Source organism: Aythya fuligula, chromosome 2 (assembly GCF_009819795.1).
Source record: "Aythya fuligula isolate bAytFul2 chromosome 2, bAytFul2.pri, whole genome shotgun sequence".
NCBI classification, from domain to species: Eukaryota; Metazoa; Chordata; class Aves; order Anseriformes; family Anatidae; genus Aythya; species Aythya fuligula.
The window spans coordinates 159,102,727-159,130,335 of record NC_045560.1 but is presented as its reverse complement, the minus strand read 5'-3'; the positions used below and the strand labels follow the sequence as shown (position 1 = coordinate 159,130,335).

Genomic DNA, 27,609 nt, shown 5'->3' with positions numbered 1-27,609 from the left:
CAGCCCCCCGATGTGGGGGATTTGTGCTTTCCCCCTGAATTAGGGCACGGCTGGGTGTGAGCGCAGGGGTTGTGTGACAGCACGAGGTGTTGGGGACAGCGGTGACCTCCCGGTGCCGCGCGTGGTGGCAGCCCCGTGGGAGCTCCCCCGTCTGCCCCAGGCACGAGGGAGCCGTCAGGCAGCGGGACCCGGGCTCTGTGCACCTCTCCTAATTAGCCTTATTCTGCCAGTGGCTCTAATGAGAAGTGCCCTGCTCCACAATAACAATTAGGCTCGTGGATCACAGCACCTGGAGCGTGCAGCCGTGTCCTGAAACCTCTGGGGTGATCAATCCCTTCCCCTCCCCGCTCCAGCAAGGGTCCTCGCTGCCGAGTGAACTTGGCTCTTGTTTGGTGCCTGGCCTGGGAGATGAGTGCAGGAGCCCTCGGGGTGTAGGGGAAGGTCGAGTGGGGAAGCTGCCAGCTACGGGTGGGTTGTGTCGGGTGGAGAGCCCACGAGGGAGGGTTTTGCTCATGGGGTGAGAAGCGAAAGGTCTGGTGAAGCTCAGTTTAGCTGTAGGAGGCTAAATGGGAGGCTAACGGGAGGATGGAAGAAAACACCCAGGGCTGCAGCTCTTCTTTTGCAGCTCCCGATGTCCAGGAGACGTTCGGTGAACGCCAAAACTTTGCAGCTTGCCTGTCTCGCTCAGGGCTCGCCACGACGCTGATGGACGCCACGACAGACAAGGACCCGCTGGTGCAGGAGCAGATCTACAACGCCTTGTGCTACCTGGGGGAGTCGGAGCCGGAGGAGATCCTGCACTCCTGCGACGAGTACCTGCGGCAGCACGACAAGGTGCGTCCAGGGCTGGGGGTGCTGGCTCTGCCCGTGCAGGGGGGGATACCTGGGGGGATCTGGGCTCGGGTGGTGGTGGGCTGCGTGGCCACAGCCTCTGGTGCGAGGTGCCGGGGTGGGAAAAGAAGAAGCAGGCGGTGCCCGTGCGGGGCTGACCGGCCGCTTGGTGCCCTGCAGCTGGCTTATCCGCACCGCGTCATCATCCTGAAGGCGATGGAGACCGTGGTGAGGAACAACATCGCCAGCTTGGACAAAAGCACGGCCAAGGTGGTCATCTTCCTGGCGTCTAATGAAATGACCAAGTCCAAGGTACGGCGCGAGGGCTGCGGCTCCTCCTGGCAGCGTGCTTGGCCGGGCTCCTTCTCCCCAGGGCAAGTAGGGAATGATCTACAGGGTGTAGGGATGGTCTGCAGGGTGTAGGGATGGTCTGCAGGGTATAGGGATGGTCTACATTCCTCTCCTTGGGCTGACAGATTTGTTCCTAGCGCTGTGCACACGACAGCCAGATAAAGGTTGGGTGCTGAGAATCCCCTGATGGCAGGCAGGGGTTGGAGCAGAAAGGAGGCAGCGCCTCGGGGGCTGCAGGTTGGTGTGGGGAAAGAGCACATCTGAGCCCTGAACCTCTCCTGGGGCTCCCCGCAGCGCTTGGGGTGGGCACGAAGCCTGGTTTCAGTGAGGCAGAAGCCCCGTTTAGGGGATGCTGTGGTGCCTGATGCTGTGTCTGCCCGCAGGAGGTGATCCGGGACTGGCAGCAGGCGGCCAGCAGCGTGCTGGTCGCGGTCGGGCAGCGCTTCATCAACAAGGTGATGGAGGAGGTGCTCACCAAGTTCCAGCCGGGCATCCTGCCGCACTACTTCATCGTGCAGACCTTTGCCAACCTCTCAGTGTCCAACGGTGAGCTGAGCGCCCGCCTGCAGCCGGGGGTCGGTGCCGGGAGGCGCAGTGGGCGGCGTTGGGGGCTTTGGGCTTTGTAACCCACACCGGGTCCCAAATGGGTCCCAAACAGGGTCCCAAATGTGGTGCTGAGCAAGCCAACGTGCCTGGAAGCGAGGCAAACTTCTCACTTGTTCATCAGCATCACTTTGTCTGCTTTGTAAAGTGACTTTGTGATGAAATGCAATGAAAAACCAGTGAGTATCGGTGTGGAAAGGAGTGGTGTTGGTGCATGTGGGTTGCTTGCTGTGTCCTTTATTCCTCTTCTCTTCTGAAGATGTGGGGTGGAAGAGGACACACAGTGCCTTAAGGAGCTGCTGGTGGGGGGCGATCTGGGAAGCCCTGCTCTGCCTTGGCTGCTTTTCCTGGTGGGACCCCCAGTGCCGAGCTGGCAGCGGGGTGCCCGGCACGCTCCTGGCAGTGCCCAGAGCGGAGGAGCCCAGCCCTGGCAGGAGCACAGTGCACGTGGAAGCCCAGCACAGCCTGGTTTCGCAGCTCAGCCCAATCTCCTTAAAATTCCAGCTGCATGAAAGCGGGGGGGACTTGGGGCTACGTCCCTGCTCCTCACAGAAGTCCCGTCCCAGAGGGGACCTGTGGCTGGCGGCGAGGGGCTGGCCGTGCCCTGCAGTCCTGCTACCTGCAAGGTGCCGTGGCTGCTGCAAGGCTCCTTCCTCCTTCCCGCAGTGTTCGGGATGGTGCCCTTCCTCAACTCCATCCTCGGGACGATGCTGCCGATGCTGGGGATGGCAAAACAGGACCACATGAAGTCGGTCTTCTGCTACGGTAAGCTTCCCCTAAGTGTTTGAGACTGCGGTGATTTCAGGTGTGTCAGGGGAGACTTTTTACCTTGGCTGGAAAAGGAGGGGCTGTGGCTGGGGCTGGGGAGCTGGGCAGGGTGGGCTGTTCCTGGAGGGGGGGAGCAGGGCTCTGGGCAGTGATGGGAGCCGTCAGCTCCAGGTCACTGGTGCCCAGCAGAACTTCTCCTGCACTCCTTGCTGCTCCCCATGGTTCCCACTTCACCCCGTGAGCAGAGGTGCCCTTTGCTGCCTCCTCTAGCAAAGAGCCCGTGGGTGCTCCAGAGCCCAGCGCAGAGCGGGGCAGCCCGTGGGATGGGAAGGAAGGAGGGGTGTGCTGCTGGAGACCTGGTTACAGACCGGGCTGCTCCTGTGTTAGAGCCACCTGCAGCAGTGAGTGTTAGCCCCAGCAGGACATCTGAGGAGGCCCCAATGTGCCTGGCCAGCTCCTGCTCAGGTCACTCCTGTGATTCTCCAAAGCAGCTTGAGGACGGGGATGCTTTCTGGTGGGCTGCGGGGAGGTCGCGGGCTCCTCTCCTGGAGCCCTCCTCCAGCCCTGGGCTTGTCGAATGCTGCTGCTCGTGTGGCAGGACGTGACCCAGAGGCACCAGGACATCCACGGCCGATAAAGAGCCCCTTTGGCTGTCCCTTGGTCCTTGCAGAGCTGGCCTATCTCTGTCTGGAGCTGCTGGGGCCTCCTGGTTGAGTGGCTTGTGCCTGAGCCGTCCCCAGGGCAGGGCGGTGCGTGGCCCCCCCGGCAGCTTGGCTGCAGGAATCTGGGCATGAAATTAATGAAATCTCAACCTTATAACCTTATAACAGCAACGGGGGGTGATCCCAGGGACTCACAGGTTTCTTTCCATGGCCAGGCAGCAATGAAAGGCGGCCCGGAGGAGTGCTGCTCCCACGGCTGCTGTGGGAGACGCAGGAGCGCGGGCGCTTATCTCGCTGATAGCTCGTGTCCCAGCCCGGGAATGCCGATGTGCTTCTGGGTGTTGTGGGATAAATGCGGGGCTGGGAGCGTCCTGGGCAGTGCTGGGAGCTGTGGGGAGGGACACACGGCCGTGCTCAGAGCACGGTGAGCTCTGTCTGGGCCGGTTACCTGAGTTATAGGTTACCCGAAGGTCGCAGCACTTCGACCTTCAGAGCTCTCCTTCGGCTTTGTTTAGATCCAGGCAAGAAAATGCGACTCCCAAACTGTTCCTGCGTGCTCAGGAAGCCTGAGTTGAGGCCGGGCCATCTCTGTGACTGCTCCAGGTGTACCTGAGTGGTTCAGGGGGTTTAGGGTTGGGGTGCAGGAGCTGGAGCCCGGCCCCATGGATATCATGCCGTGTGTGCAGCCAGCGAGGCTGGGGGTGCTCCGGGCAGGGGTGTGTGCTGTGTTCTTGGATTTAGCAAGGCTTTTGGTAGTTTTCCCTGGGGAAAAGGGCTGCTCATGGCTCGGACAGACGTCCCCTTTGCTGGTTTACCTGGCTGGGTGGCGACCAAAGGGTGGATGGAGCTCAGTCCTCTCGGCAGCCCATCACCGTGGCGTTCCCCAGGGCTCTGCAATGGGCCAGTTTTGTTCAATATCAGCGATGCTGCTGGGAGGGTTGGGCCAGTTTTGTTCAATATCTTTACGAGTGATACTGCTGAGGGGTTGGGTGCACCCTCAGTACGGCTCTTTGGTCTCATCGCTCCCCACAGCTGCCCGAAAGGAGGCTGCAGCGAGGAGGGTGCCGGGCTCTTATCACGGGTGATAAGTGATAAGACGTGAGGCAACGGCCTCGAGTTGTGCCAATGAAGGGTTGGGTCGGACCCAGGAGGAATTCCTTTTGTGTGGCCGAGTCCCAGGACGGGCTGCCCGGGGGGTGCTGGGGTCCCCGTCCTTTTGGGGTACCTCAGAGACGTGTGGGGGTCCTCCTACAGCAGCCTTGCCACTGCCCCCCTGGCCTGCTGGCTTTGTCTGCCCCTGGGGAGCACTAAAATCCCTCAGCTGCTCTCCCAAAACACCCAAATTCTCCAAAACACCACAGAGGGATGGGGCCAGAGGTGCACAGGCGGAAGGATGGGTCTGGAGCCTGATTTGGGCCGATAGCAGGGGTGGAGAAGTGGGTGCAGGGACGTGATCCTCCCAGTGCCACGTGGCAGGAATCAGCTGGGGCTGGGGAGGTGATGGTTTTGGGTAGAAACACGTGGTTTTGTCCTGGCAAATGTCTTGCAGATGCTTTAGGAGAGATTAACCAAAATGAGGATGTTTTGACACATGCAATAAGACCGAGTGTAAGTGGGGTCTAGACGGGGTCTAAATTCCTTTCCCTGCTCCAGAGAGGTGCTGGGTGTGCTGGGGGCCACCCAGGGATGTTCCCGGTCCCTTCCCAGGTGAGGATGGGTGCGAATTCGGGGCCTCTGCCCGAGGAGCAGCCCAAACCCCGAGTCCTGCAGCAGCCTCAGACCCTGCTGCCGCCGGGCCCTGCACCGCGGGGGTGTCCCCCGGCCCTCCTCATCCTCCTGGCCCTTGGGGAGGCTGCGGGGGGCTTCTGGCCCCCGTTAAGGCCGGAGAGGTGCCGGCCCCTCGCAGCAGGCCGGTTTGCTGCCCGCAGTGTTTGTTCCTCGGGTGGCCGAGCCACAGGGAGGGTGGGAAGGCCGCGGGCGGAAGCGTTGTGGCCACGATACGAGGTCACGGCGTGACTCAGCGCCTCCGGCTGAAAAAACATCGACAAGGAGGGGGCTGGGGGCTGCCGGGGGGGTGCTGCGTGTGCCCCCCTGCCCCGTGAGCATGGAGCTCGGTCGTGGTGTGGGCAGGGGCCTGGCTCTGCTCTCGGGAGCCTGCTCATCTCCTCTTCCTCCTGTGGGATCCTCGGGGAGCGCTGGCGTGGGCACGCCGAGCGTGTGATGGGTGTGATGTGCCCACGAGTCATTTGCCCCCCCCGGGGGCTGTGCTGTCCTCTGTGTCCTGGTGTGGCCGCTGCCATCCCGCAGGCACGAGGCTCGGCTGAGCACCGGGCCCCTGTGCACCCGTGGGGGCTCGGGTCGGGCTGGGAGCGGCCGTTCCTGTGCTTTAGGGCCCTGCTCCCCTCGGCCCGGTCCCGCTGGGGCTCGTGGCCGCCTGCCTGCTCCCTTCAGCCCTCTGCCCTGTCGCAATCTCGCCGCAGGAGACCTCGAGGCCTCGAGTCACGAGGCTGCTTCCTCGCCCGGCTGGTGCGGGGCCAGCAGATGCAGGAGGTGAGGCCGTGGCTGGGGGAGGCTCGGTCCCGTGGGTGTCCCGTGGGGCAGAGTTTGGGACCCCCTGCAGGATCCGTCCTCCAGCAGGAGAGGGGATGAGGAGCTCCGGGACGTGGCCGTGGGGGCCCTGCTGGGCAGGGTTGGGCCAGAGGAGCCCCCGAGGTGCCTCCAGCCTGGGCCTGATCCTTCTCCAAAGCACCCAGCTTTGCGGGATAATTCCCAGAGTGAAACTCACTCGGGGTGTTTCCAGCTCCCGGGGATCCCCTGGGTGCTGGGGAGCCCTGTAAAGCTGGGGGGGACTCCAACAGCTTCCCCCGGGGGGAGGTGGAAGGCAGGCGTCCCCTTCAGTCAGCGGGCTCTGTACGGAGAGCCTGGCTGGAGGCAGGAGGCTTTGCACGGACACGCTGTGACTGCTGCTGGATCAGCAAGGAGAAAAAACCTGTGCTGACGTGTTCCTGGGGCTGGAGGGACGAGTTGGGCAAGGCGTGTTGGCCTGCCCTGGGCTGCTCAGTAACTGGCACGCAGGAGCAGCCCGCACGGCATGTCCAGGCTCCTATGGTTGGAGGGAGCTGCATCAGTCCTGGCCAGGGAGCAGAAAGCAGCCCGTGGCTCTTAGCCAGCTTCCCTGGTAGCCAGGATGCCTCTCGGAAAGCCCGCAGGCTGTCCGGGGTCCCGGTGCTGTCCCTTGAGAGGCTGCTCGGCCATCTGCCTCCTGCGGGGGCTAAGCCAAATATCACCCTGTGTGTGTGGGAAACCTAAACACGAGCTGCCTTGTAGCCCTGCAGCACTTCAGTGAAAGCATCCAGGAGTACTTGGCGAACTTGGACAAGGCCCCGGACCCCACGGTGAGGAAGGACACCTTCTCGAACGAGATCTTCAGCGCCTACGAGGTGCTCTTCAACAGCTGGCTGCAGCACCGGGAGGCCAAGGTACGGCCGTGGGGTGGAGAGGGCACAGCAGGACCCTGCTTTGCTCCTCTGCTGTCCCCCAGAGCAATGGGGCCGTGCCTTGGCAGCCTGGAAATTCGGGATTCAGGCCATGCTAATTAATACTTGGTGTCCCCCCGCAGCTGAGACTGGCGGTGGTGGAGGCCATGGGACCCATGAGCTACCTGATGCCCAGCGAGAAGCTGGAGGAGCAGCTCCCGAAGCTCATCCCGGGCATCCTCGCCCTCTACAAGAAGCACGCGGAGGCCTTCTACATATCCAAGGTGAGGAGATGGGGCACGGTGCTGCTGCCGAGGCCCCGTCCCTGACCCTATTCTCGTGGCTCGGGGGTGCTGGCAGTGCACCGTGCTGGCAGGCAGCGTGGCCGGCTCTCGGTGGGCTGGTGAGCATCTCCCTGGTCCCCTGCTACAACACCAGGGCAGGGGCAGCTCCTGGGGGGCTCCCACACCGTGCTCCCACACCGCTGTCCTCCCCCTTCCCCAACGCTGAGTGCAGCCTGGTCTCTCGCTGTGCAGAGCCTCTGCCAGATCCTGGAAGCTTCCGTCAACATCGGCAGCCGCAGCCTGGACGTGCAGCTGGACGCGCTGCTGGGCACCCTGCACCCCCAGGTAGGGGTTCCCTGGGGCTGTGGGGTGGGACGGGAAGCCCCTGGAGTGGGGTTGTGCTGGTGCTGTGCTCGGTGATGGGGTGCGAGGTGTGGAGCTCAACCAGCCCTGGTGCTGCTCCCTCCTGCCTCTGCCTCTCCGAGCAGCAGCCGGCGTTGCTGGCAGCCCGTGAGCTCGGGTGCTGGCCGTGCTGGTGTGACATGGACAGCCGGGTTCCCTCTGAGGTTCACCTCTGGCTGTGCGGTCACGCAGAATAGGGAAAACAAATCTCTCGGGGCTGGCTGACCTTTTAAACAGCTCGCTCAGGGTGAACAAACCGGGCGCTGTCTGGCCGTGGGGCAGCACGCGGGGACCTCCTCTCGGGCTGCCGAGCCTATCACCAGGCTCTTAGGATCACTTCCAGGGCTTGAAACAAAGCTGAGTGCTCGTTTTTAATGTTTAACTGACTTTGAACCGTGGAAGTGTCCAGCAGGCAGAGGCTGTCCCTCCAACGTGCATGTTGGAGGTGATGCAGGGTGGTGCCCGTGCGGTACCGGTGCCGTTTGCAGGAGCTGCTCCTCGGTGGCTGCAGGGGGGCTCTGGGTTTTTGGACGTGGCTGGCCTTAGCAAAGCAGCTCTGGCTCAGCTGCAGCCCGAAGCGTCCTTTTGGCAGACCGGAGCAAGCAGACGTGTGCTGGCCTCGTGGCACCGGGTGCCTGCGGTACTTTAATAGCCCCCAGGCAGGTCGGCTCCTCCTGGAGAAGCTGCAGAGGTGGCAGCCAGCTGGGCAGAGGGACACCTTTAAATAGCAGAGGACATCGAGTTCCCAAGCACCTCTGGGGGGGCTTGGCCCACTCTGAGCACACCCGAGCTGGTGCTCAGCATGCGGAAAGCTCTGCACTGCGCTCCCGTGCCGTGGGGTGTTCTCACAGCCACCTCTGCTCATCCCAGCACCCAGCACGGGTCTGCAGCCTGCCCTCGCTCCCCATGATGTCCCTGACACGGCTGTTTTCTCCCACAGATCTGTGCTCCTGCTGACCCGTTCGTGCCCCTGACTGTTAAAAACCACACCGAGGTTCTCCGCTGCTTCACTGTCCTCGGTAAGGGCTGATGCGGTGTGCCCGTTCCGTGCTCCTCTCCAAGGGTTTTGGTGTGGTGCACGGAGGGCTGTGTTCCCGCTGGTCTCGGCAGGGCCTGGGGATGTTGCTGGATGCTGCGTGGCCACGCAGGGAGATGGAAGGCAGAGGGGTGGTGGTTCCTGTCCTGACTGCAGCCCCTGGCATCGGGCTTGCAGGGGACAGAAGCTGCGTGTGTCCAGAGCGCACGGCTTGCTGGAGCTCTTTGAGGAGGTACACGGGGCCAGCTCAGCTCCCTCTGGAGCTCGCTGCTGCCCCAGCCCCTTGCAGGGACCTTTGCAAAGAGCCTGGTTCAGTTTCCAACCTTCCTTTAGAACCTCTCGAGCTCTGTCAGGGCCCCTTCAGCAGTGTGCCATGCCCATGGGTCGGAGCCGAGGGGCAATAGAGGCAGTTTGGTGCTTCTCTGTCCTCCTCAGTGCTGCTCTTGGTGACAGCAGCATCACACACAACACAACACAACGCAGCTTGTTCCCTCCTGGGCACGGAGCTCCGTGGCTGGAGCTGCCCCCAGCTCGCCAAAACGTCCCCGGGCAGGGTGACGGTGGCACAGGCAGGCGTGCGACCACCAGAAGAAGTGCAGCAGTGTGGCAGGTTGCTGCTGGGTCCCACCTGGGTGACGTCCTCCTGCAGGGCTCGGGCACGGAGCCGGGTAGCAGGATCTTCATGGCTAAGATCCGCAGCTTGCCCTGTCCCCGAACCCTTCCTTCCCCAGCCACACCGCTCCAAAGCCCACGAGCGTTGCTCCAATTCCGGCAGCTGCAGGCTGGTTTTATTTTTAACGATCAAAATGTTTTGACAGGCGGGGCAGCACTTGTTGGAAGCATAAATTAAACTCCTTCAGCGTGCCGGAGAGCTCAGGCACGGTGCCGGAGGCACCCGAGAGCATAAAGTCTGGGGGTGAAGAGCAGGCTGAGCTGTTTATAGGGCCCATGGGGTGGCACAGCCACTTCCCCAAGACCCCAACCAGCTGGGATAGCAGCACTGGTGCTTTCTGAACAGCACAGGGCTTGGTGCAGCAGGCATGCAGCCCCCATGGCACATCGGGGTGCAGGGCAGGGCGCTCCTCGGGGTGTGGTGCTGCACCCCAAATCCCCCGGCTGTGCCACCCCGGGGTGCAGCACGCCTGTGACAGCCGCTCTGTCCTCCTGCAGCCTGCTCCTTCCCTGACCGCGTGCTGGCCTTCCTCCTCCCGAAGCTGGAGAGCAGCAACGAGAGGACGCGCGTGGGGACGCTGCTCATCATGAGGCAGATCATCAACAGCGCCCGTGAGTGCTGCGGGGGCAGAGGGGTGCGGAGCCGGGCCCTTCCTCCTGCCCACTGCCCTGTTTCCTGGCTGCAAACTGATAAGCAGGGGGTAGATGAGCCTGGCCCTGGCTGCAGGGGTGGAGAGGAGGAAGAGGAGGAGGAGGATGATGAGGATGATGCCATCCTGGTAGCCCAGCCGGCTGGGAAGGGGCAGGGGGATGGATGCTGGGCACCAGGGGCTGCGTTCTCGGCAGCACCAGCCTCAGAGGCTCTTCTCTTCTTTTTGCAGCCTCCCAAATGGAGATTAAAAAGCCCTTTATTCTTTCGTCTATGAAACTCCCCCTGCAGGACAGCAATGACAAGGTGAGCAGTCTGCTCCTCTGCGTGTGCCTCGGGGCTGAGGTGTTCCCAGGGCCCTGCCTCTGCCAGCCCGGCCGTCCCCAGCTGCCTCCTCTTGCTCACCCATCCCCTGGGCCGGGTTTTCAGCAGGTCTGACAGCGTGCCCAGTGCGTGCCCTCCCAGTAAACGGGGAGCATGTCACAACTGGCTTTCTGTCTGCCCCGTGCCGAGAGCACATCTGAGCCACGGGGCTCCCTTCCTGGTGGGGACAGCGCTGCTGTGAGCCTGGCCCTGCCTGGAGCACCCGGGGGAACCAAACCCAGCGCCCAACTGCTGGTGACGCAGCCCCTGTGGCCATGGGGTGCTCCAAGCCCAAACTTTGCTTTGGGACCACTCACAGCGTGGCATGAGGCTGTGGGCTCCTGTCCCCGTGGCGAGCTGCAGGCTCCAACCCCGCTGTGGTGCCCGGGGGCTGTGGCCACGTTCCCTGCTGCCGGTGGGAGGAAAGCACAGGGTGGCTGTGATGGGCACCCTGCAGCAGGCAGAGCCCCCGCCGCAGCCTCTCTCCTCCCGTACCCGTGCAGGTGAAGCGTGCCGTGGTGCAGGTGATCAGTGCCATGGCTCACCACGGCTACCTGGAGCAGCCCGGCGGCGAGGCGATGATGGAGTACCTGGTCCGCCAGTGCGCGCTGCCCTCGGAGGCGGTAAGGGTCCCGCGGGGTGCTGGGCAGGCTGGAGCCTGCAGGCTTCTGGGTTTGCCTGGCACAGCATCTTGTGGGGCTGAGAGATGTGCTTGCAGAGTGGCTCTGAGCAGCGCCCGTGCTGACCTGTGCTTTCAATCTCTCCCAGCAGCCCAAAAAGCAGCCGCTGGATGCTGACGACTTGACAAGCGACAGCGTGCAGAGCATCAGCGTCAACACCCTCTTCCTGCTCAGCACGACCGTGGACAGGATGAACAACGTGAGTCTGCGTGGGTGTCTCCGCCACTGGGGCGGTCGGTGGAGAGCCCTGCGTGTCCTGCACAGCCCGTATGACACATGGGATACCCCCTCTGCCTGCCAGGGTGGGCTGTCACAGCCCCGTAACGCTGCAGGCGCTGCTGCCACCGTCCCCTCCCTGCTGGATGCAGGGCAGAGATTTGGGCAGGGAGGCTGCCTCCGGAAAGCTGTGCTTGGAGGGGGTGCCCCACGGGCTCCTCTAGGGCTGGAGCAAGGCAGCAGTGCTGGTACTGGCGCTCTGGTGCTGCCAGAGCTCAGCACTCGCCTCTCTCCCTGCCTGGAGGAGAGCAGTGCCCAAAGGGCTGCAGGTTTTGCCCCCCAGCACAAGGGGCTTGGCCCCGGTGTTCCCAGTTCCTCTCCCTCCAGACCCCGGGCTCTCCGTGGGTGCCCCACACCAGCAGTGCCGTGCTCCCCCCCTGCAGGTGCTGTGGCCGTACCTCTTGGAGTTTGTGACCCCGATACAGTTCACCAACGCCCTGACCCCCCTCTGCAAGAGCCTCATGTACTTGGCCATGAAGAAGCAAGAGGAGGGGGAAAACGCCTCCCTCATCCGATACGACCTGAACGGTGGGTACCAGCCTTACCCCCTGTGGATGTCTGCACGCGGGAGAGGTGCCAGTCTGCTGTGGGTGTTCAGTGGGAGTCGTCTTCTGATGCTTTTTTCCTTTTTCTTGTAGGAAATCTTCCTTCGCCCTACGCTCTGACGACACGGCTGCTGGTGAGTGGCCTGCAGGCAGAGCGCTCCCTCTTTTCTTTGGGGGCACATCCAGGAGGGTGCCCACCCTCACGGCGTAGGGAAGGAGCTTGTCCCCTGCAAAGAGGCAGGCGGATGCTGCGGGGAGAGGTGTCCAGACCCACGTCCTACAGGGTTTGGTGCAGCCCTGTCCCCAGGCTGTGACATCTCGGGCTCCCCTTGGACAGCACAGCCCAGGAGCTGGGCGTGTTGCAGCACATCTCACGCTGCTCTCACAGGGCTCTGAAGAACTCCTCAGCCCTTGGAGGAGTGAGAAATGTGTTCTTCCCTTTGCCCACAGAAGGGCGCAGGGTTTGGAGAGAGGCTCTCCCCTGACAACCTTCCAATTGACAGCTGGAGCAAAAGGAGAAAGCTGTGGTTTAGAGATCAATCACCGAGGCGTAGAGCTCCATCACTTCCCAGTGTCCCATTCCTGCGTTTTATTTCGTGCTACCTGCCTCGCACCCTGCCGTTACCCTCTTTGCACCAACGCTTTGTTCTCCCCCCGATCCCCAGGTCGTATCCTCCCAGCCGTACGCAGGAGACTGCCGGGGGGCGGCTGCCCTGCGCCTGCTGCACGTGCTGCAGTACAGCGTCCACCCCGCGCTGGAGCAGCTCTGGAGCAAGAGGGTCCCTTCCCTGGTGGAGCACATCGAAGGTAGGAGGGGGCTGCAGCCTCTGCTGGGGCTTGCTGCCAGCCAGGAGTGGAGCGGGGTGCTGCCCCCGTGCCGTGGGACTCGGCGTACTGCAGCTCCTTGAAGGAGTGCTCCCTATTTTAATAGGGCCGTTAATCGCCCTGGTGCCACTAATTCCTACCACGAGTCCCTGTTTTGGGTTGTGAGCCCCGTTGTGGCACGTGCAGGACAGAAGTGGCTGTGGGGTTCCCGCAGCACGGGCAGAGCTGGCTGCCCTGCTGTGTGGCGCTCCGCGAGGGTGAGAAATGAGGGCAGAAATGTGCTTTCCTCCTAGAGAACACAGAGAAGTGCCTGTGCCAGAAGGAGTGGGAAGAGAAGCTGCTCCTGGTAAGGGTTTCTGTGCTGCAATGGGGTGCTGGGAGGGTGACTTGGAGCCAGCCCCGTGCCCCTGGAGCCTGCCCAGGCTGTGTGCATGGCACAGCAGCAGCCGGAGCTGAGCTGCAGTGGGGCAGGCGGGTGTTTGCCTTTCGCTCACCCAAATCGTGGTGGTGGGGCTGTCACCCAGTGTCGGGTCCCGTCCCTTCAGAAGCAGAGATGCAGGTTAGCAGGGTGTGCCTTGCAGTGCTGCAGGGAAAGCTAAAAATGAGCTTTCAGGCTTGCTGGTGGGTCAGAGAACACCGGTCCCAGGTGTGTCTCCCCACTTAATTGGAGAGCCTCAAAAATAGGGCACGGAGAAGCAATTAAACCCGGGCACGGCTCGTCCCGCTCCTCGCAAGGCGGCAGCGTGACCTGGGTGCAGTACTTGGAGGAGATGTGGCTGGGGGGGGAGAAGGGCACGTTTCTGGGCTGGGGGCACCTCCAGCACGGACCCACCGTGTCGCTGCCCTGCCCTCACCCCTCTGGGCTGACGGCGCCTTCGCCTGCAGTTCCTGCAGGAGACGCTGGCGGCTGTTTCGGACAACACGTGGATTTGCCACTTCGTCACGGAGATGTGCAGGCAGCTCAACTGCTACAACGGCTTCCCGCTGGAGAAGGTGACTGCAGGGCCTCGAGGGGCCAGTAGGGACGGTCCTCACCGGGGGCTGCTGCCGTGGGCAGGGATGGCCCGGCACGCGATGTCCCCAAAGCATCGTGCTGCTGGCACCTCACAGAGAGTGGGCAGAGGAGCAAGGGGAGGTCAGCGAGCAGCTGGGCAGGCTTGGAACCAAACCTTGTCCTCAGTTTGTCTCCAGCTCTGTGCCACTGGTGTTAAAGGCTCATTCTGATGCCCGGCTGATGTCAGGCTGGGCGCAGAGTTGGGGGGGTTCTCCCTCGGGCTGGGCACTGCTCTGCGAGGGGACGTCTGTCCCGGTGCGCCCCGGTGTCACCCGCTGTCCCAGCTCCTTATGGCCGAGCTCTGCCCTGCACCGAGGGCACGAGGCTGCAGGGTGCCACGAGGAGGAGCCTTGGTGGGACCGAGCTCAGTCCCCCTGCAGGGGCTTCGTGGTCTGTGACTGCCTCTTGCTCCTCCAGAACTTCCTCTACAAATGCATCGGGACGACGCTCGGGGCGTGTGTGAGCAAGGATCTGGTGCAAAAGCAGCTCCAGGAGCTCCTGGAAACAGCCAGATACCACGAGGAGGCAGAAAGGGAGGTGAGAGGGGTTGTGCCAGGGGCGCAGCCACCGCGCTGAGCTCTCGGGTCCCCCTGCCTGGGGGTGGCTGCAGGGCACGGCCGCAGCTCCTGCAGAAACGGGCAGAGAAACGGGAGAAAGCAGCCTGCAGCTGCCTGCTGCCAGAAGGGATTTTTGGCTCCTGCTGCCTCCTTGGCCCTGCAGGTTCGGGGAGCTAAACCTGCACCCCAGGAAATGCCAGGAGGTGCTGGCCTGGCTCGCGTGGGGCCAGAGGGGCTGAGCGCCCTTCTCTGGCAGCAGCTGTTTAATTAGCGGAGTCGGAACGGCCCCGTCGTGTGTCTGGGTGTGCAAACCCAGCAGGGCCCCTCGGGTGGAGCTCTTGCTCCTTGTTTCTCAAGCCATCCTCACCGCTCTGCAGGGGAGGGACCCAGCTCTGCTCCTCCGGGCTCCAGCCCAAGAGCTGGGGGCTGCAGCAGGGCCTCCCCATTTCCCAGAGCTGCTCCAAGTGGCCAAGGCTGCAGCCCCTCTTGGCTGCCGAGGGGCAATTCGGTGACATCCCTGTCCCTCCTCGCCCCTATGCTCACCGCAGGCGTGCTGCTGTCACTGCTGTCACTGCTGGTGCTGCTGCTCTGCCCGTCCTGGGCAGGCTCCAGCTCGGTCACCTGCCTGTGTGTGACCTGCAGCATTTCCTCAGCTCAGCCCCTCCTGCACTGCCTGAATGCTCTGGGCACCGCTCTGTGGCTGTCCTGGTGCTGTAGCCCTGTGGTGCTGGCCGACCCCATGCTCTATCCAGCTCTGTGTGCTCCCCAGCCGGGGTCCCACGCTCAGCCGGGACCACCGGGACCACCGCGCGGCGCTGCCCTGCTCGAGCTCGCAGCGCTGAGCGCGGCCCCGCCATGCAGCTGCCTCCAAGAGCAGCGCAAACACGAGCTAATGGTGCCTGGCTTCCCTCCAGTTTACACAGCTCTGCCGAGGGCTGCTCTTGAATAAACTGTTTATGGAGTTTCGGCCCAGCTTGCCAGACCTCCTGGAGGCCGTGGCAGAGAGGCAGGACCTGCTGAGCCCCGCTCCCAGCTCCGGCCAGCTCCTGACCGGGCTCCTGCATCCCACGGAGCTGCCGCGTCTGCCCGCTGGAGCGTGCCGCGTCTCCTGCCCCTGCAGAAGCTCCTCGAGCCGCATCCCAGCTGGGTCACCCAGCATTACCGGCCCCACGGCCCCTGGAGATGTGTCCCTGCCCCGGGAGAGGGGAGCGCTGGCTGCCAGGGCTGCGCTCAGCTGGGCACGGCTCAGATGTTTGGAATTAAACCAATAATCGGGCTCTTTTCAAGTGTCAGTCGGGGCCGGTGAATTAATAGCTTTCTGCTAATGTGTTTTCTCCGCTTCCTCCAGGGACTCGCTTCCTGCTTTGGGATATGTGCAATAAATCACCTGGAGGAAACCCTGGCCAAGCTGGAGGATTTTGTTAGGTCTGATGTCTTCAAGAAATCTGTGGGACTGTTCAGTATCTTCAAGGTAAGGGAGCCAAAGTGCCCCCCTGGGACAGCCTGCAGCGAAGGGGATGTGCAGGCTTCTTCAGATGCAGCTCCTGCTGGAGCTGTGCTCTGGAGAGGAGTTAATTTCCTGCCTCGGTGTGCTCGGCACGGGGCTGGAATGCCCTCTGCCCCTCCGGAGAGGGCTCTTGGCACTGGGGCTGCTTGGCTCTGGCTCCGAGCTCTCAGCTCCGTGCTCCTGCAGGCTCGGGTCGGGTCGCAGGGAGGCTGCTGGCTCGCTGGGTGGGCTCGGGTGAGCTGCAGCTTGGCTGCTGAATCCATCAGGGCACCCTGGTGCCGTGTGGGGCTGCCGACAGATCAGCGGTGGGCATGGATCCCACAGGGCTCCTGCAGCCGTGCATTCCCCCAGGGATGGGAGCATCGATGGAAGCATGAGCCTTTCCTCTGACTTACTGTCCCGGAGGCTGTTTTAATTCCCAGACTCTCAGCCTGGGTGCTTGAGGGGTGGGATTAGCACTGCGTGGGCACGGGGGGGACCTTGGCCCTCCACAGAAACATGGCCAGAGCCCGGCAGCCAGAGCCCTGCTCCTGGAGCAGAGGGAGGCTGCTGCGAGCTCCATGGGGACGGGGAGCGTGAAGCCTTTCGGCTGCGGTGGTTAATGGGGCGGTGAGTGCGGTTTCCTAGCACGGCAGCTTAACAGCAGGTTACCAAAATAACCTGGCCAGTATGGGGTGCGAGTGCCTTCCCTGCAGGGCTGCAGTGATTAATGCTGGATGGCAAATGGGGCCTCGTGCCTCGGGCAGCGACGTGCTGTGAGCACAGCTCGCGCGCACACCTGATGCTCCAGCGGGGCTCTGGGAGGCACGGCCACCACCAGCAGCAGGGTGGGGAGCAGAAAACACTGAAAGGGGGGCCCTGGCTTCCAGGGGTACCTTCAGCTGACGGGCAGAGCCCCCAGGAGCCGGCCCTGGGCCCCCCAGCAATTAACTCGCTCATCTGCTGTGACAGGACCGCAGCGACAATGAAGTGGAGAAAATAAAGAGCACCCTGATCCTGTGCTACGGCTTTGTGGCTGTTCACGCACCCAAGGAGCTGGTGCTGTCCCGGATCGAAGCAGACATCCTGAAGAACATCTTCCAGTACTTTAACACCAAGGTAAGCCGTCGGGATGCCCCGTGCTCCCCGGAGAGGGCTGGGGCAGGCAGGCTGCTCTGGGTGCCCTGCAGCCAGCCCTGGAGGAGGTCCTCTAACACAGCGTGTGCTCACTCGGGCATTGCCCATGTCTTGTTTTGCAGGTTCTGGGAATAAAGGTAGAAACCAAGGTACAGTGTGAGGCGTTAAATCTGAACTCCTCTCTGCTCTTTCCTGCTGTCTCTGCCTGCCTCTTGCTCTGGGCTCCTCTCAAAAGCAGCCCCAGGCTGCGCTCGCAGCAGTGGTGCCCTGCCCCTGGGGACCTGGGGACAGCCCCAGGAGCTGCTGCTCCTCACCCGGGGCTCCACGGGCAGGACCCCGCTGCTGGGGCCATTGCCTGGAAGTGCCAAAATGCACTGCAGAGGGAAAGCAAAAATGCCTTTCTGGCAGGACAGGAGGAGTAGGTGAAAATGTCTCACTGCAGGGGTGAGAAGCTGAGCTGCCCAAAGGCTGCACCAGCCTCCTGCAGCTGCCTGCAGCCCGTCCTGCCCCGGCCCTTCCCGGAGCACTGCAGCTCGCAGGGACACGCTCATGCAGGATCTCTGCCTGCACCACGGGAGCTCTTTTGAGGCCGGGTTCAGGGTCTGTGCTCGCAGCCGTGGGCAGCGGGGCCGTGCCCAGGGTGCTCCTGGCTCTGTGTGGAGCGGTGCGCGACCCCCTGCCCACGGCGAGGGCAGCCCCCACCTCCCCCCACAGGCGCTGTGCCGGGGACGCCTGGGGACTCGAGAGACCCAGCTGCAGCCCGCAGCTCAGGGAAAATTCCCTGAACTCATTTTCCTGCTTCCCCCCGGAACAATCATTCAATCAATCAATCAATCGGATATTAAAACGCAGATCGCTGTCCGGGGGGGGGGGGTGGGGGGAGGGGCTGTATTTTGGTACGTGCGTTTACGTATTTTAAAGGCTGCACAACAAAAATGGCATTTGTCAAGTTGAAGTTAAGCTGTCAGGCCGCAGACTCCTTCTCCGGGCTCCACTAATGCGTTTTCCTTCTGGGCTCCTGCTGGCACTAACAGCCTCTGCTGTCTCTCTGCCCCCGCGCGCGCCGGGGACGCCGCGGCTCGGCCCCCGCCTGCCGGGCTCAGCTGGGCGAGGGGCGCGGGGGGCTGGAACGAGGGGAGCGCCTTTTAATTGGGGCGAGGGGCCCTGCCTCAGCTTGCGCACGTCCAGGAGCATAAAGAGGCCTTAATAGCCATTATCCCATTTCCTGGCTCCGAAGGCAGGCTGCCCGCCCCCTGGCCCCGCTGCTCTCCCGGGGCCGTTAATCCTGCAGACAGCCCTGGCCGGGCAGGAGCTGGTGGGCAGGCAGCGTGACCGGTGGGCCCCTGCTCCACGGGTCACAGCCCACCAGGCTTCCCGGGGGGACCCAGAGCCTGGATGTCCAGGATGGGCACCGCTTCCTTCGGGACAAAGAGCGGTGGAGGAGGGATGTGGGGCGCAGGGCTTCACCTCCCGGAGTTGCCTCTTTGGGGTTTTGTGCTCAGGGTGCTGCTGCACCACGGAGGGATAGACCCGGGGGGCACCGGGTCACTCAGAGCTGCCCTGGTCACTCAGAGCCTGGGATGGGGACGAGGAGCAGCGGGGAACGAGCACACGTGCCGGGAGCAGCACAGACCAGGCTGTCGTGCCCAGCCTGGGCACTGGTTTTCTTGGGGAGGCACCGGTGCTGGGTGGGCTGGTGAGCCGGGGCTGCGCAGGGAACCTGGCCTTGGCTTCTCACCCTGCCTTCTGTGCTCAGGACCTGACCTTGAAGCTGTGCCTGATCCGGAGCATCTGCATGATCAGCCAAGCCATCTACAACGGTGGGAAGTGCGGGGACTTCGTCTTCTCCCGCAAAGCTGAGCTCGTGGCCCAGATGGTGGTGAGAGCAAACCCTGCCCGCGCTGGGCCAGCGCTCGCTGCGGAGCTTGGCCCGTGTCCGGGGCAGGCAGGGGGTGGATGTGACCGTCCCCTTGCTCTGTTGCAGGAGTTCATCAAAGCAGAACCTCTGGATGCCATGCGGACGCCGGTTCGCCAGCGGGCGATGGTCACCTGCACTTACCTGGTGTATCCTTCCTCTGAGGGAAGCCGGGGCCGTGCTCCCCCGCGGAGCCTCGCCCCGCGCTCCCGTTTGCCCCGTGGGTCTGGTGGCAGAGCTTTGTGCAGGCTCCCAGCACGGTCACGCTCAGCAGCCTGGCTCGTGCGGCCGCCAGCTCACCACTGCCCTTGGGCTGGGTTCTGCTGGGCTCTGCAGCGACCGTTCTGCAGCGCAGAGCCAAGGGCACCGCGCGCTCCGTTGCGCAAAGCTGACTTCTGCACCACGGTTAAAAATACCCGAACGCGTCACAGCCCTGACACAGATACTGAGAGCGCCCTGCCTGCCTCTGACCGAAGCTGGTGCCACCGAGCACGGAGCCGGGTCAGCAGAAATTCACGTTAAAACCCCCGGTGCTGCCTTACCCCACTGCAGCACTCGGTGCCCTTTCCTTAACCTGCGGAGCAGCGTCCTGGAGCCCCACCTCAGCGACCCCGACCGCACGGAGCTGATCGACACCTGCCTCGCCAGCGTGCTCGCCCTGCCTCCGGACCCCGGGCCGGAGAGGGACGGGATCAGCAGCGATGCCCTGCACAAGGAGGTGCGGGTTGGGCGCGGGGAGCTGCCCTGCTGGCGTGGCACAGCGGGGTGGCGCGGCTTTGTTCGCTCCGAGCGCTGCCCCAGCCGCCTTCACGGCCCCGTGCCCCCCCCCTCTGGCTGCCCGAGCACCCCCCCGGCTGCAGCCCGGCCGTGGGAAAGGCTGCTTGCAATTCAGCTGGGCACCTCGGGGGAAGCGAGCTGCACCATTTCCTCTGCTCAGTTATCTCCTGAAAAGGCCTGGCCCTTCTGCGCACTGATAGCAAGTGAGAAAATATGTGCTTATCAGCAAGCCCAAATGCTGCTAATAAGAGCATGAAGTCCCTCGAGGAAAAAAATCAAATGATCCTGGAAACCCTGCAGGGTAGAAGGGGCCTTTACATAACCAGCTTTTGAAAGGCTGCAGCTGCTTCTCAGTTGTGGTTGAGTGCTTAATGAATGAAAATAACATGCTGCTAATGAAGTTGTTGCAGCTGCCGGGTGGCTGCAGAGCAGCCCCTGCTCCGCAGGATCGCCTGCTGCTGCTGCGGCTCCTCCAAGGTGAGCTGCGGAGCGGGAGCTGGGCTCTGGCCGTCCCCTGCTCCTGCGTGCAGGCACCTGGCTGAAACGTTGACGTTAATAATCCTTTCCTCCTCCCCGCCCGCCCGCCCCCGTGAAGCTTTGTAGTTTTTATTTTTTTGGAGTTTGTCCCAAAATAAGTCCCGGAAGGAAACTATAAGCGTCTTCAAAGGGCTCGTTCAGCCTGGGCTTGCTGGAATTTATCCCCAGGTGGGAGAAGGACCAAATTCCCTTCTGGAAAGCGTGCTCTGAAGCATCTGTGCTGGTGGGCTCCGTTCTGGCGAGGTGCTGGCACATGGTGCTGATTGCAGCCACGTGGTGCTAACCCTTCCTACATGCCCCAGTGCTTCCAGTTAAGGTGGCTTTGTCAAACTGGGCAGCAGTCCCTGCTGCCTTTTCCTCCCAGCCCGGAGGTGGCTGCGTTTTGGCACCCAGCACCAGATGCCCAGATCCCTCCTCACGTGCCCAGCCTGGCTCTCCGGGATGGGGTGCAGGGCTCAGAGCCTGTAATCAGCCTTTCCTCCCCAGATACTGTACGGTGACACCCTCAGTGCCCTCAAAGACCTGCTGAAGAGCCTCCTGCAGAGGAACCTGACCCCGCACGGGCTGCAGGACATGTTCGCGGTAGGTGCAGCCTGCAGTCCTCACTCCTCTGTGTGACACAAGTCCTCCAGTCCCTGTCCTCTCGGTGCTGGGCACGACTGTGTGCCGAGGGTGGCTGAGTTCCTGCCCTCCTTTCTGACTCCTTTCCCCACAGCACTTAGGGCCCTGGATCAAGTCTAACAAGGAGCAGGAGCGCCAGCGCGCCGTCGAGATCAGCGCTGCCCTGCTGGACTTCTACCTGGGCAAACTGAACGTCAGCGTAAGTGGACACGGTGCTCAAACATCACCTCCCCGCTGCCCTCCAACCTCGCTGGCATCGGGCGCGTGCCCCTCCTGGGGTGGGCGCTGGGTTCCCTGCACCCAGCACGGCCGCGGTTGTCTCCCCGCAGACCGTCGTCCCCTTCTACAACCTCGGCGTGCTGATCGCGCTCTTCTCCCCGCGCTGCTCCGACTCCCTGCCCAGCGTTCGCCAGCACGCGGTCGACTGCGTCTACTGCCTGCTCTACATCCAGCTGTGCTACGAAGGTGGGCGCGTGGGCAGGGGGTGCGGACCCCGTCCGCTGATGGGGGGGGACCTGCGAGTGCCGATCGCTGCAGGGGGGCCGGCAGCGGGGTGGGGGGCGCATGGGTGAAGGGCTCGCGTTTGTCTGGGTGTTGAAAGCCCTTGGAAATGCTGGAGCGCAGCTGGAGCAGGTTCCTGAGCCAAACTCAGCCTGGGCTTCCTCCTCTCGCCGGGAGAGGTCAGTCCTCCCCTTGCGATGCTGCGAGCGCAGGCACGGAGGGGAAGCAGAGCCCGTGCGGTGCGGGGGGGGGCTTTGGCTCGGTCCTGTGATTGCGAGCAGTGTGTCCCTGCAGGGCAGGCACCTCTGGTCCTAGGCAGCAGCCTCGGTTCCTCAGCTCCTGCCTGGAAAGTGGGCCAGCTGCAAGCAAAACCCAGCGCTCTGCAGCGTTTTGGGTGTAAAACCCGAGGAAGGCTGCGAACTGAACGCTGCCTCTGAACGCAGGGTTTGCCCGGGATCACACGGATGAGATGGTGGAGGGGCTGAAGGCTCTGAAGAAAGGCCTGGAGGAGCCCGACTTCACCGTCCTCTTCCATACCTGCCACAACATTGCCATGGTAAGGCAGGGCACATCCAGCACGGCCCCGTTGTCCGCGGGGTGCTGGCCGGTTCCGAACAGCCACGTGAGGCGAGGGCTGCCGGGGAGCCCCAGCATCACCCCAGGAACCAAACCACTGTGCTTTTCTCCTGCCCTGCTGCACGGATCTCCTGGGCAGCCCAGGGGATGCTGAGAGCATCCCCTCACCCTGTGGGGAAGCTGCTGGTTTTCTCTGGGCACGAGGGTCCCAACAAGGACATCCATGCAGGTGCTCCGGGGGCGCGGTGCCCCGCTGCGCTGTGGCTCAGTTCATCCGTTCAGGGGTCTGGTGTGCAACTCCTGAACCATCAGTGTTCCCAGCACTAGCACCAAAAATTCACCTTGAGTTAGTGCAGGTGGTTTCTGTCCTTGCCCTCTACATGCTGATGGGGAGGACTCTGTCTCAGCCCCATAAGACCTGCACGGGGCCCCAGGGTGCTCCGGGATGGAGACTCGAGCACATCGTGCTCCTCGTTGGGAGCTGCTGGCTGCAGCACAGCCCTCAAGTCCCCGTCGCTGCTGTGTCCAGCTGCAGCACGTGGTGGTTCCCGGTGCCTTCCCAGCGTGGTGCTGGTGCTGGTAAAGCAGTCACTGGTCCAAATGTGGCATGCTCAAACCACTGCAATTTGAACGATGGGGACAGCATCTGGGTCTGGTGGCGATGGAGGGGTGCGCACCCTCCTCCTGAGAGGGTGAGCTCTGGTGGCCCCTTCTGTGTGGATCTCTGCAGGCACTGCTCCAGGAGGGCTTGTAGCTGTAGAGGAGCTGGTAATCCCTTGTCCTGGCAAAGCTGTTATCCTCCAGATGCTGTGGCTCTGGGGGTCCTTATTCCTACCAACCTTGTTGCCGATTGTCCCACCCGCGGGCTGGATGAGACCTGGGGACCGTCCTCAGGGTGGTGGCTGCAGTGGGGTTACTGGTGTGCTTGGGTTGTCCCAGCCCATCCCAGGGGAACCCCAGGCAGCCTCTTGCCTCCATGGGGGTCTTGTCCTGTCCCTGGCTGGTGCTCCCTCAGGGCTCCATGCCACAGAGCAGCCACGCTGCCACCTGCTCCAAGAGCCACAGAAACCCATCGTTAACCCCGCTCGCCCTCCTCCAGGTGGTCGGGAAGCGCGTCCCCCCGGACCAGCTGATGAGCCTCCTGCTGGCCATGTTCGAGGGGCTGGCGGACCCCGACAAGAACTGCTCCCGAGCAGCCACCGTCATGATCAACTCCCTCCTCAAGGAGCGCGGGAGCGTCCTGCAGGAGAAGGTGAGCTGTGCCCAGCCTCGAGGGTGAACGCAGCCCCGGAGGGGCAGCCCTGGCCGGGTCTTGGTGCCCGGTGTCCTTACCACGTACGCAGCCCTATAACTGTGGCCCCACCTGCAGCCGGACTGCGGGGTGATGGCTGTGCTGGTACAGGCGGGGTGCTGCGCTCAGGGGCAGGAGCGTGATGCCCAGCACAAGGGGGGAGGCGTTTAACACCCGTCCCAAGGGACTTGCTATCGATCGTTGCCGTTGCATTTCTGGCCAGAGGAGCACTCACTCTGAGCTCCTCGGGGCTGTTGGTCCTGACCACTGCTGCTTCCCCCGGGCACGTGTGTGTGCGCTCTCCTCCTGCGTCCTCACGGGCCGGGGAGGCTGCGGTGCGGTGCGGAGGCGGTGGCTGCTGGCGAGGCCGGCTCCGTTCTGGCTCTCGCTCGAGTTGAGGAGTTCAGAGGAGCTCACTTTACCAGAAGAGCTCAGGCTCCCTGTGAAACCTCTGCAAGCTCTGGGGGAGCCCGGGGTTCCTGGCTGGGAAGCCAGTCTGGATGCTTGCAGGGCTTAGAGGTGCTGGACACAGAAGGCTTTTTTGTCTAATCCACTACCTTTAGGGCTAAGCTCCCCCTTTCTCCTGCGGTAATTGGAAACACCGGGTCTCCAGCCGCTCCTCAGGCTTGCTTTTGCACTAGAGCTTCTGCTAAAGTCCTGTTCGCTACCTATTAGCCTCTCTCCGACGTGGGATTGCTCCAGCTTACATGACTCACCTTTTGGTCAGATCCAGTCCAGCCCAGATCCTGAAACCTGAACTGATGCTAAGCCCCGGAGTCCGTGGGGCAGACCCGCGCGCAGCTGGGGCCGGAGTGCTCTGCTGCTCTGCACTTAATCTCTGGAATTTGCTGCCAGGCCTGGTCTGTGCATGAACTTCCTATTTGTCTTAACGTGCGTTTTACAGCCGGCAGCGAGTGCCGAGGTGTCTCCCTGCGTTCAGCTTGAGTTCCTCGTAGGAACTTGCTCGCTGAGCTCCTCTAACCAGCCGCGGTGGGGCTGGGGTTTAGCACGAGCACCGGGCCAGAGGGCTGCAGCGCAGGGGCTGGGCGCACCCTCGTTGGGTCTTCCTTGCCCTGGGGTGCTCGGCGGTGTCACCTGGCTCTGTGTGGCAGGGGGACACCCCCGGGGGATCCTTGTCCTGGCCTCACAGAGGTTCTGCATGCGCCCTGTGAGCGGTGAGGCCTCCCCCAGCCCACAGACCGGCTGCCCTCCTGGTGGTCTGTCTGCCCCTTCATCATCTGCTGAAGCCCTGCTGCGATGGAGGGGAAGGGGGGGACACGTCCCCCGTCTGCAGGGGCATCCCGTGGTCACCCCGTGTGCTCGCACCTCAGCTGGACGCCACCATCTCCTCCTCCCTCAGGTGCCCGACATCATGAGCATCATCCACAGCAAGCTGCAGGAGGTGGACGAGGAGCACGTCAGGAAGGCTGCCCAGCAGACGGTTTACATCCTGGCCTCCCAGCACAAGAGCGTGGTGGTGTCCAGCCTCCTGGGCAGCGCGCTGCCGTTCGACAGGTACCGCCCGGCTCCGCCGCGGTGGCCCGGCGCCTGCACGTGCTCTCAGCGCCGGGGCTTCGGAGCAGCTTTCGCTTAAGCTGCAGCTAATCTTCTGGCTCCTTACCCCAGTAATCAGACCCTGCTGGAATTTCCTTTGTGCGCTCACGGATCAGCACGTCCACTTGCTGCGGGAGCTGCTTTTCCGAGGGCTCGCTGGGCTTAGAGGCGCGAGCAGCGCGAACGAGCAGAGCTGGCCCCAGAGAGCTGAGCGTGGCTGGGTGCTCGCTGCTGCTGTACAGAGCAGGACACTTCCCCTTGAGCAGAGGCTCTCCTATGCCTCATTTTTAAGCCCTGCTCTGTTTCTACCAGGGCAGGCAGCTTGCAAACCGCGTGGGGCGAAGCGGGACCCCTCTGGGTGCTGGTAGTAAGAGAGCCCTGAGGGTTTGGGCTGAGCACGGCACAGGAGGCACTGGCCGTGCTTCCCCTGGCTCGAAGTGCCTGGAGCTGCTGTGAGCCACCCATTACGGGTCTCTCACCGGGGCTTTCCTCGTTAGCTTGCACCCCCTGGGCTCTCTTCGCCCTGCGGTGAAGGTGGTGCTGGTGTGGGGAGGGGGCTGGTGGTCGCTGCCCCTCGGAGCAGGGCACCAACACAGCTCTCCCCTCTCTGCTCCCCTGCAGCCACACGTGTGCCATGTGGAGGTCCCTGGCCGCCGAGCCCACCCTCACCTCGCAGATCCTGGAGCAGCTCCTGGAGAAGGTGAACAGGGACGTCCCGTACAAGGAGAGCAAGTGCTTCCTGCTGGGGAGCGGGTCCGAGCGCATCGCCACGCCGCTGCCCCTGGCCGTGAGTGTCCTGCTGCAGGCCCTGTCCCGTCCCCAGCCCCTCGAGGGTGCCGGTCCCAACACCTGGAATGCTTTTTTCATTTCCTTGGCTCGGGGGGGTTGTGCCAGGCGTGGACTCTGGAAATAACGCATCGCTGTGTAATGCCTATTAGAGCTAATCCACAGGCTCGTAAAAAGCCTCTCAGGTGTCCATCCTCAAGGGAGACCACTTTGCATTTTATCCCTTCAGAAAAATAAACCCAGCTTGGCAGCTTTCTAAGCAGTAAAGCAGCTGTGAAAATTTCCTCCTCCTCTGAAGAACCAAATGCAGATGGTACGGGATCGGCTGCACTGAAAGCAAACATTCCTCCCCTCCCCTCCCCGCTCTGTTTTTAACACCCCTGGATATTGTGCCGTGTAATTACGGCTTTTTAAATTGGCCGGAATGGGGCTGTGCAAAGGCAGGGTGCGTGTTGTCTTCCTGCCTGTAAAACCCGAGCCCTGGGATCTGCTCCGTGTCCCCAGGTACGGGCTTCAAGCCTCGCCTTCCCCCTCTGGAGATGCCCGGGTGCTCGATGTCACTGCTTCATTGGGCTCGGGGCTGCGGGAGGGAGCAGCAGCCCTCTTGCTGCCTCCCCGGGTTATTTACCAACAGATAGCGGCGTGGTGTGGGAGATCCCTGCCTAATCCTCCTCTCCGGCGCTCTCTCTCCAGGCCACATGTGCTCTGTATGAGATCATGTCTGCTCCGGAGTCTGGGGCAGCAGTGCTGGGACTCTACGCGCCGCTGTTTGTGACTCTCCTGCTGCGAGTCAGCTGCACCGTGGGTGTTCAGCTACCGAAGAGCCTGCAGAGCCGGGAGAGGAGGAGCAGCAGCCTCAGCCCGGCCCCCCGGAGCCTCCATCCCTGCAGGTACGGGGCATGAAGGCGGCTCCGCCACCCGGCACGTGGAGCTCGGCGCCCTCGCGGCGTTCCTGCGGGCAGGCGGCACGGCGGCCGCGGCGAGTCGGGCACCGAGGCCTGACCTCAGTGCTGTGGTCTGGGTCTGCTCTGTTTGTTTTGCTTCCTCCCGCCGAGCAGAGCCTCTAAATTGGGAAGCGTTAAACGAGCTGCTCCGCTTAACGACGCGCTCCTGCGCCCCAGCGCCAGGGCCCTGCTGTGCTGGTTTGTGCTGCTGCCCCCGGGGGGCCGGCTCCACGGGGCTGGGCTGGGCATGCCAGAGGGGGTAATTTCATCTCGGGTGAGGAGAGGAGCTGGCAGGACCAAAGCCTCTGGCTTTGTCAAGCCGATGGCTGCGGCACGTCTTAGTCATGCCAAATTACTGGCTGCTCGAGCAAACACTTCAGGGCCACGCCACCTTCCCCGCGCAGACACAGCCGTGCTGAGCCCTGCGGACGTCTTGTCCTCTGCTGGTGCTTTCAGCCCACGGTGGCCCCAGTGGCTGAGGAGGAGTGCTGGTAATGGGGTGTTTTGGGGTGCTGCTGGCTCCCCCCTGCTCCGGGGGCTCCTGCCCCAGCCTTGCTCAGGGCCAGCTGGCGCTCTGCTGCACGCTGCTGTAAGCACAAGGTTTCAGGCTTCGTAAAATTAGTGGGACCAGCCTTTAACCAGCTCCTTCTTTACAGCCCAGGAGCACGCATGTGCCTGTAGGGTGGCAGGGATCCCGGTGGCAGTGCAGCTCCCTTTCCTGTGCAGAGCTCACGTCAGCACTTGCTGGGCTGCGTGGCTTGGGCTTCTCTCCTTGGTCTCTGTGGGATCCCAGCTTGAGCAAAACCTGGGCAGTTTGTTTTCCCCTAGCCCAGACTGTGCCCAGCGCTGGCTCTTCATCATCAGGGGCTGTGCAAGCAGCTCTCACAGGGTAGCAGAGAGCCAAAGGGTGCCCGCTGGTTTGCTGGCTGATGCACGCAGCCCTGCGCCCCTGTCCTCTTGGGAAGGGGGAGCCCAGAGGACGTCTTGGACCTGCCTGCGGAGGAAGATGTGGACGTGGCACCCCTCTGCCAGGTCCGAGTCCCGTGCCAGCCATTGATCCCTGTCGTTGCTGAGCACCATCAGTTCCCTGCTCGTTTCCCGCATTGCCTTGGCACCAGGAGAGCTGCAAAGTGGTGAGGGCAGAGGCAGCGCAGGGCTGCGGGGCTCTCCTGCTGCAGCGTGTCCTGGTCCGTGGGCAGGAGGCTGCTTGTTGGACAGGGTGGCCCCATGGGGTCCTTCCAGCTGGGGGTGTTCTCTGGTTCTGTGGCTCACCCGTGGGGCTGCACCCCCTGGGTGTGGGGGCAGCGGGAGCCCCATCCTGCTGGGGCAGAGGGTGCGGTGCCGGCTCGCCAGCCCCTGCCTGCGCCCTGCCCAGCTCAATCCTGGTGCCCCTCTGAGCAGCGCCGGGGCTGCTCAGCTCTCCTGCACCTCTGGGCTGTGCCACGCTCAT

General features: G+C 63.1%; 1 protein-coding gene across 4 annotated transcripts in view; it reads left to right on the top strand.

Moving 5' to 3' along the window:
• MROH1 (maestro heat like repeat family member 1) overlaps positions 1 to 27,609 on the top strand; it is a 42,257-nt gene that overhangs the window by 484 nt on the left and 14,164 nt on the right. Inside the window, exons 2-33 of one of the 4 annotated variants that reach the window (XM_032182452.1) lie at positions 689 to 834; positions 1,012 to 1,143; positions 1,566 to 1,728; positions 2,452 to 2,550; positions 6,543 to 6,694; positions 6,835 to 6,975; positions 7,228 to 7,320; positions 8,318 to 8,396; positions 9,584 to 9,697; positions 9,967 to 10,040; positions 10,601 to 10,720; positions 10,866 to 10,976; positions 11,437 to 11,581; positions 11,692 to 11,732; positions 12,264 to 12,405; positions 12,717 to 12,769; positions 13,309 to 13,416; positions 13,895 to 14,014; positions 15,383 to 15,505; positions 16,493 to 16,639; positions 16,780 to 16,806; positions 18,414 to 18,536; positions 18,642 to 18,721; positions 19,158 to 19,290; positions 20,373 to 20,468; positions 20,602 to 20,706; positions 20,837 to 20,972; positions 21,452 to 21,564; positions 22,684 to 22,836; positions 24,236 to 24,390; positions 25,051 to 25,216; positions 25,909 to 26,105. In XM_032182452.1, the coding sequence (XP_032038343.1) occupies positions 689 to 834; positions 1,012 to 1,143; positions 1,566 to 1,728; positions 2,452 to 2,550; positions 6,543 to 6,694; positions 6,835 to 6,975; positions 7,228 to 7,320; positions 8,318 to 8,396; positions 9,584 to 9,697; positions 9,967 to 10,040; positions 10,601 to 10,720; positions 10,866 to 10,976; positions 11,437 to 11,581; positions 11,692 to 11,732; positions 12,264 to 12,405; positions 12,717 to 12,769; positions 13,309 to 13,416; positions 13,895 to 14,014; positions 15,383 to 15,505; positions 16,493 to 16,639; positions 16,780 to 16,806; positions 18,414 to 18,536; positions 18,642 to 18,721; positions 19,158 to 19,290; positions 20,373 to 20,468; positions 20,602 to 20,706; positions 20,837 to 20,972; positions 21,452 to 21,564; positions 22,684 to 22,836; positions 24,236 to 24,390; positions 25,051 to 25,216; positions 25,909 to 26,105 (3,787 nt within the window). The remainder of the gene's footprint in view (positions 1 to 688; positions 835 to 1,011; positions 1,144 to 1,565; positions 1,729 to 2,451; positions 2,551 to 6,542; positions 6,695 to 6,834; positions 6,976 to 7,227; positions 7,321 to 8,317; positions 8,397 to 9,583; positions 9,698 to 9,966; positions 10,041 to 10,600; positions 10,721 to 10,865; positions 10,977 to 11,436; positions 11,582 to 11,691; positions 11,733 to 12,263; positions 12,406 to 12,716; positions 12,770 to 13,308; positions 13,417 to 13,894; positions 14,015 to 15,382; positions 15,506 to 16,492; positions 16,640 to 16,779; positions 16,807 to 18,413; positions 18,537 to 18,641; positions 18,722 to 19,157; positions 19,291 to 20,372; positions 20,469 to 20,601; positions 20,707 to 20,836; positions 20,973 to 21,451; positions 21,565 to 22,683; positions 22,837 to 24,235; positions 24,391 to 25,050; positions 25,217 to 25,908; positions 26,106 to 27,609) is intronic. The other 3 variants (XM_032182453.1, XM_032182455.1, XM_032182454.1) reach the window with 3 other exon arrangements.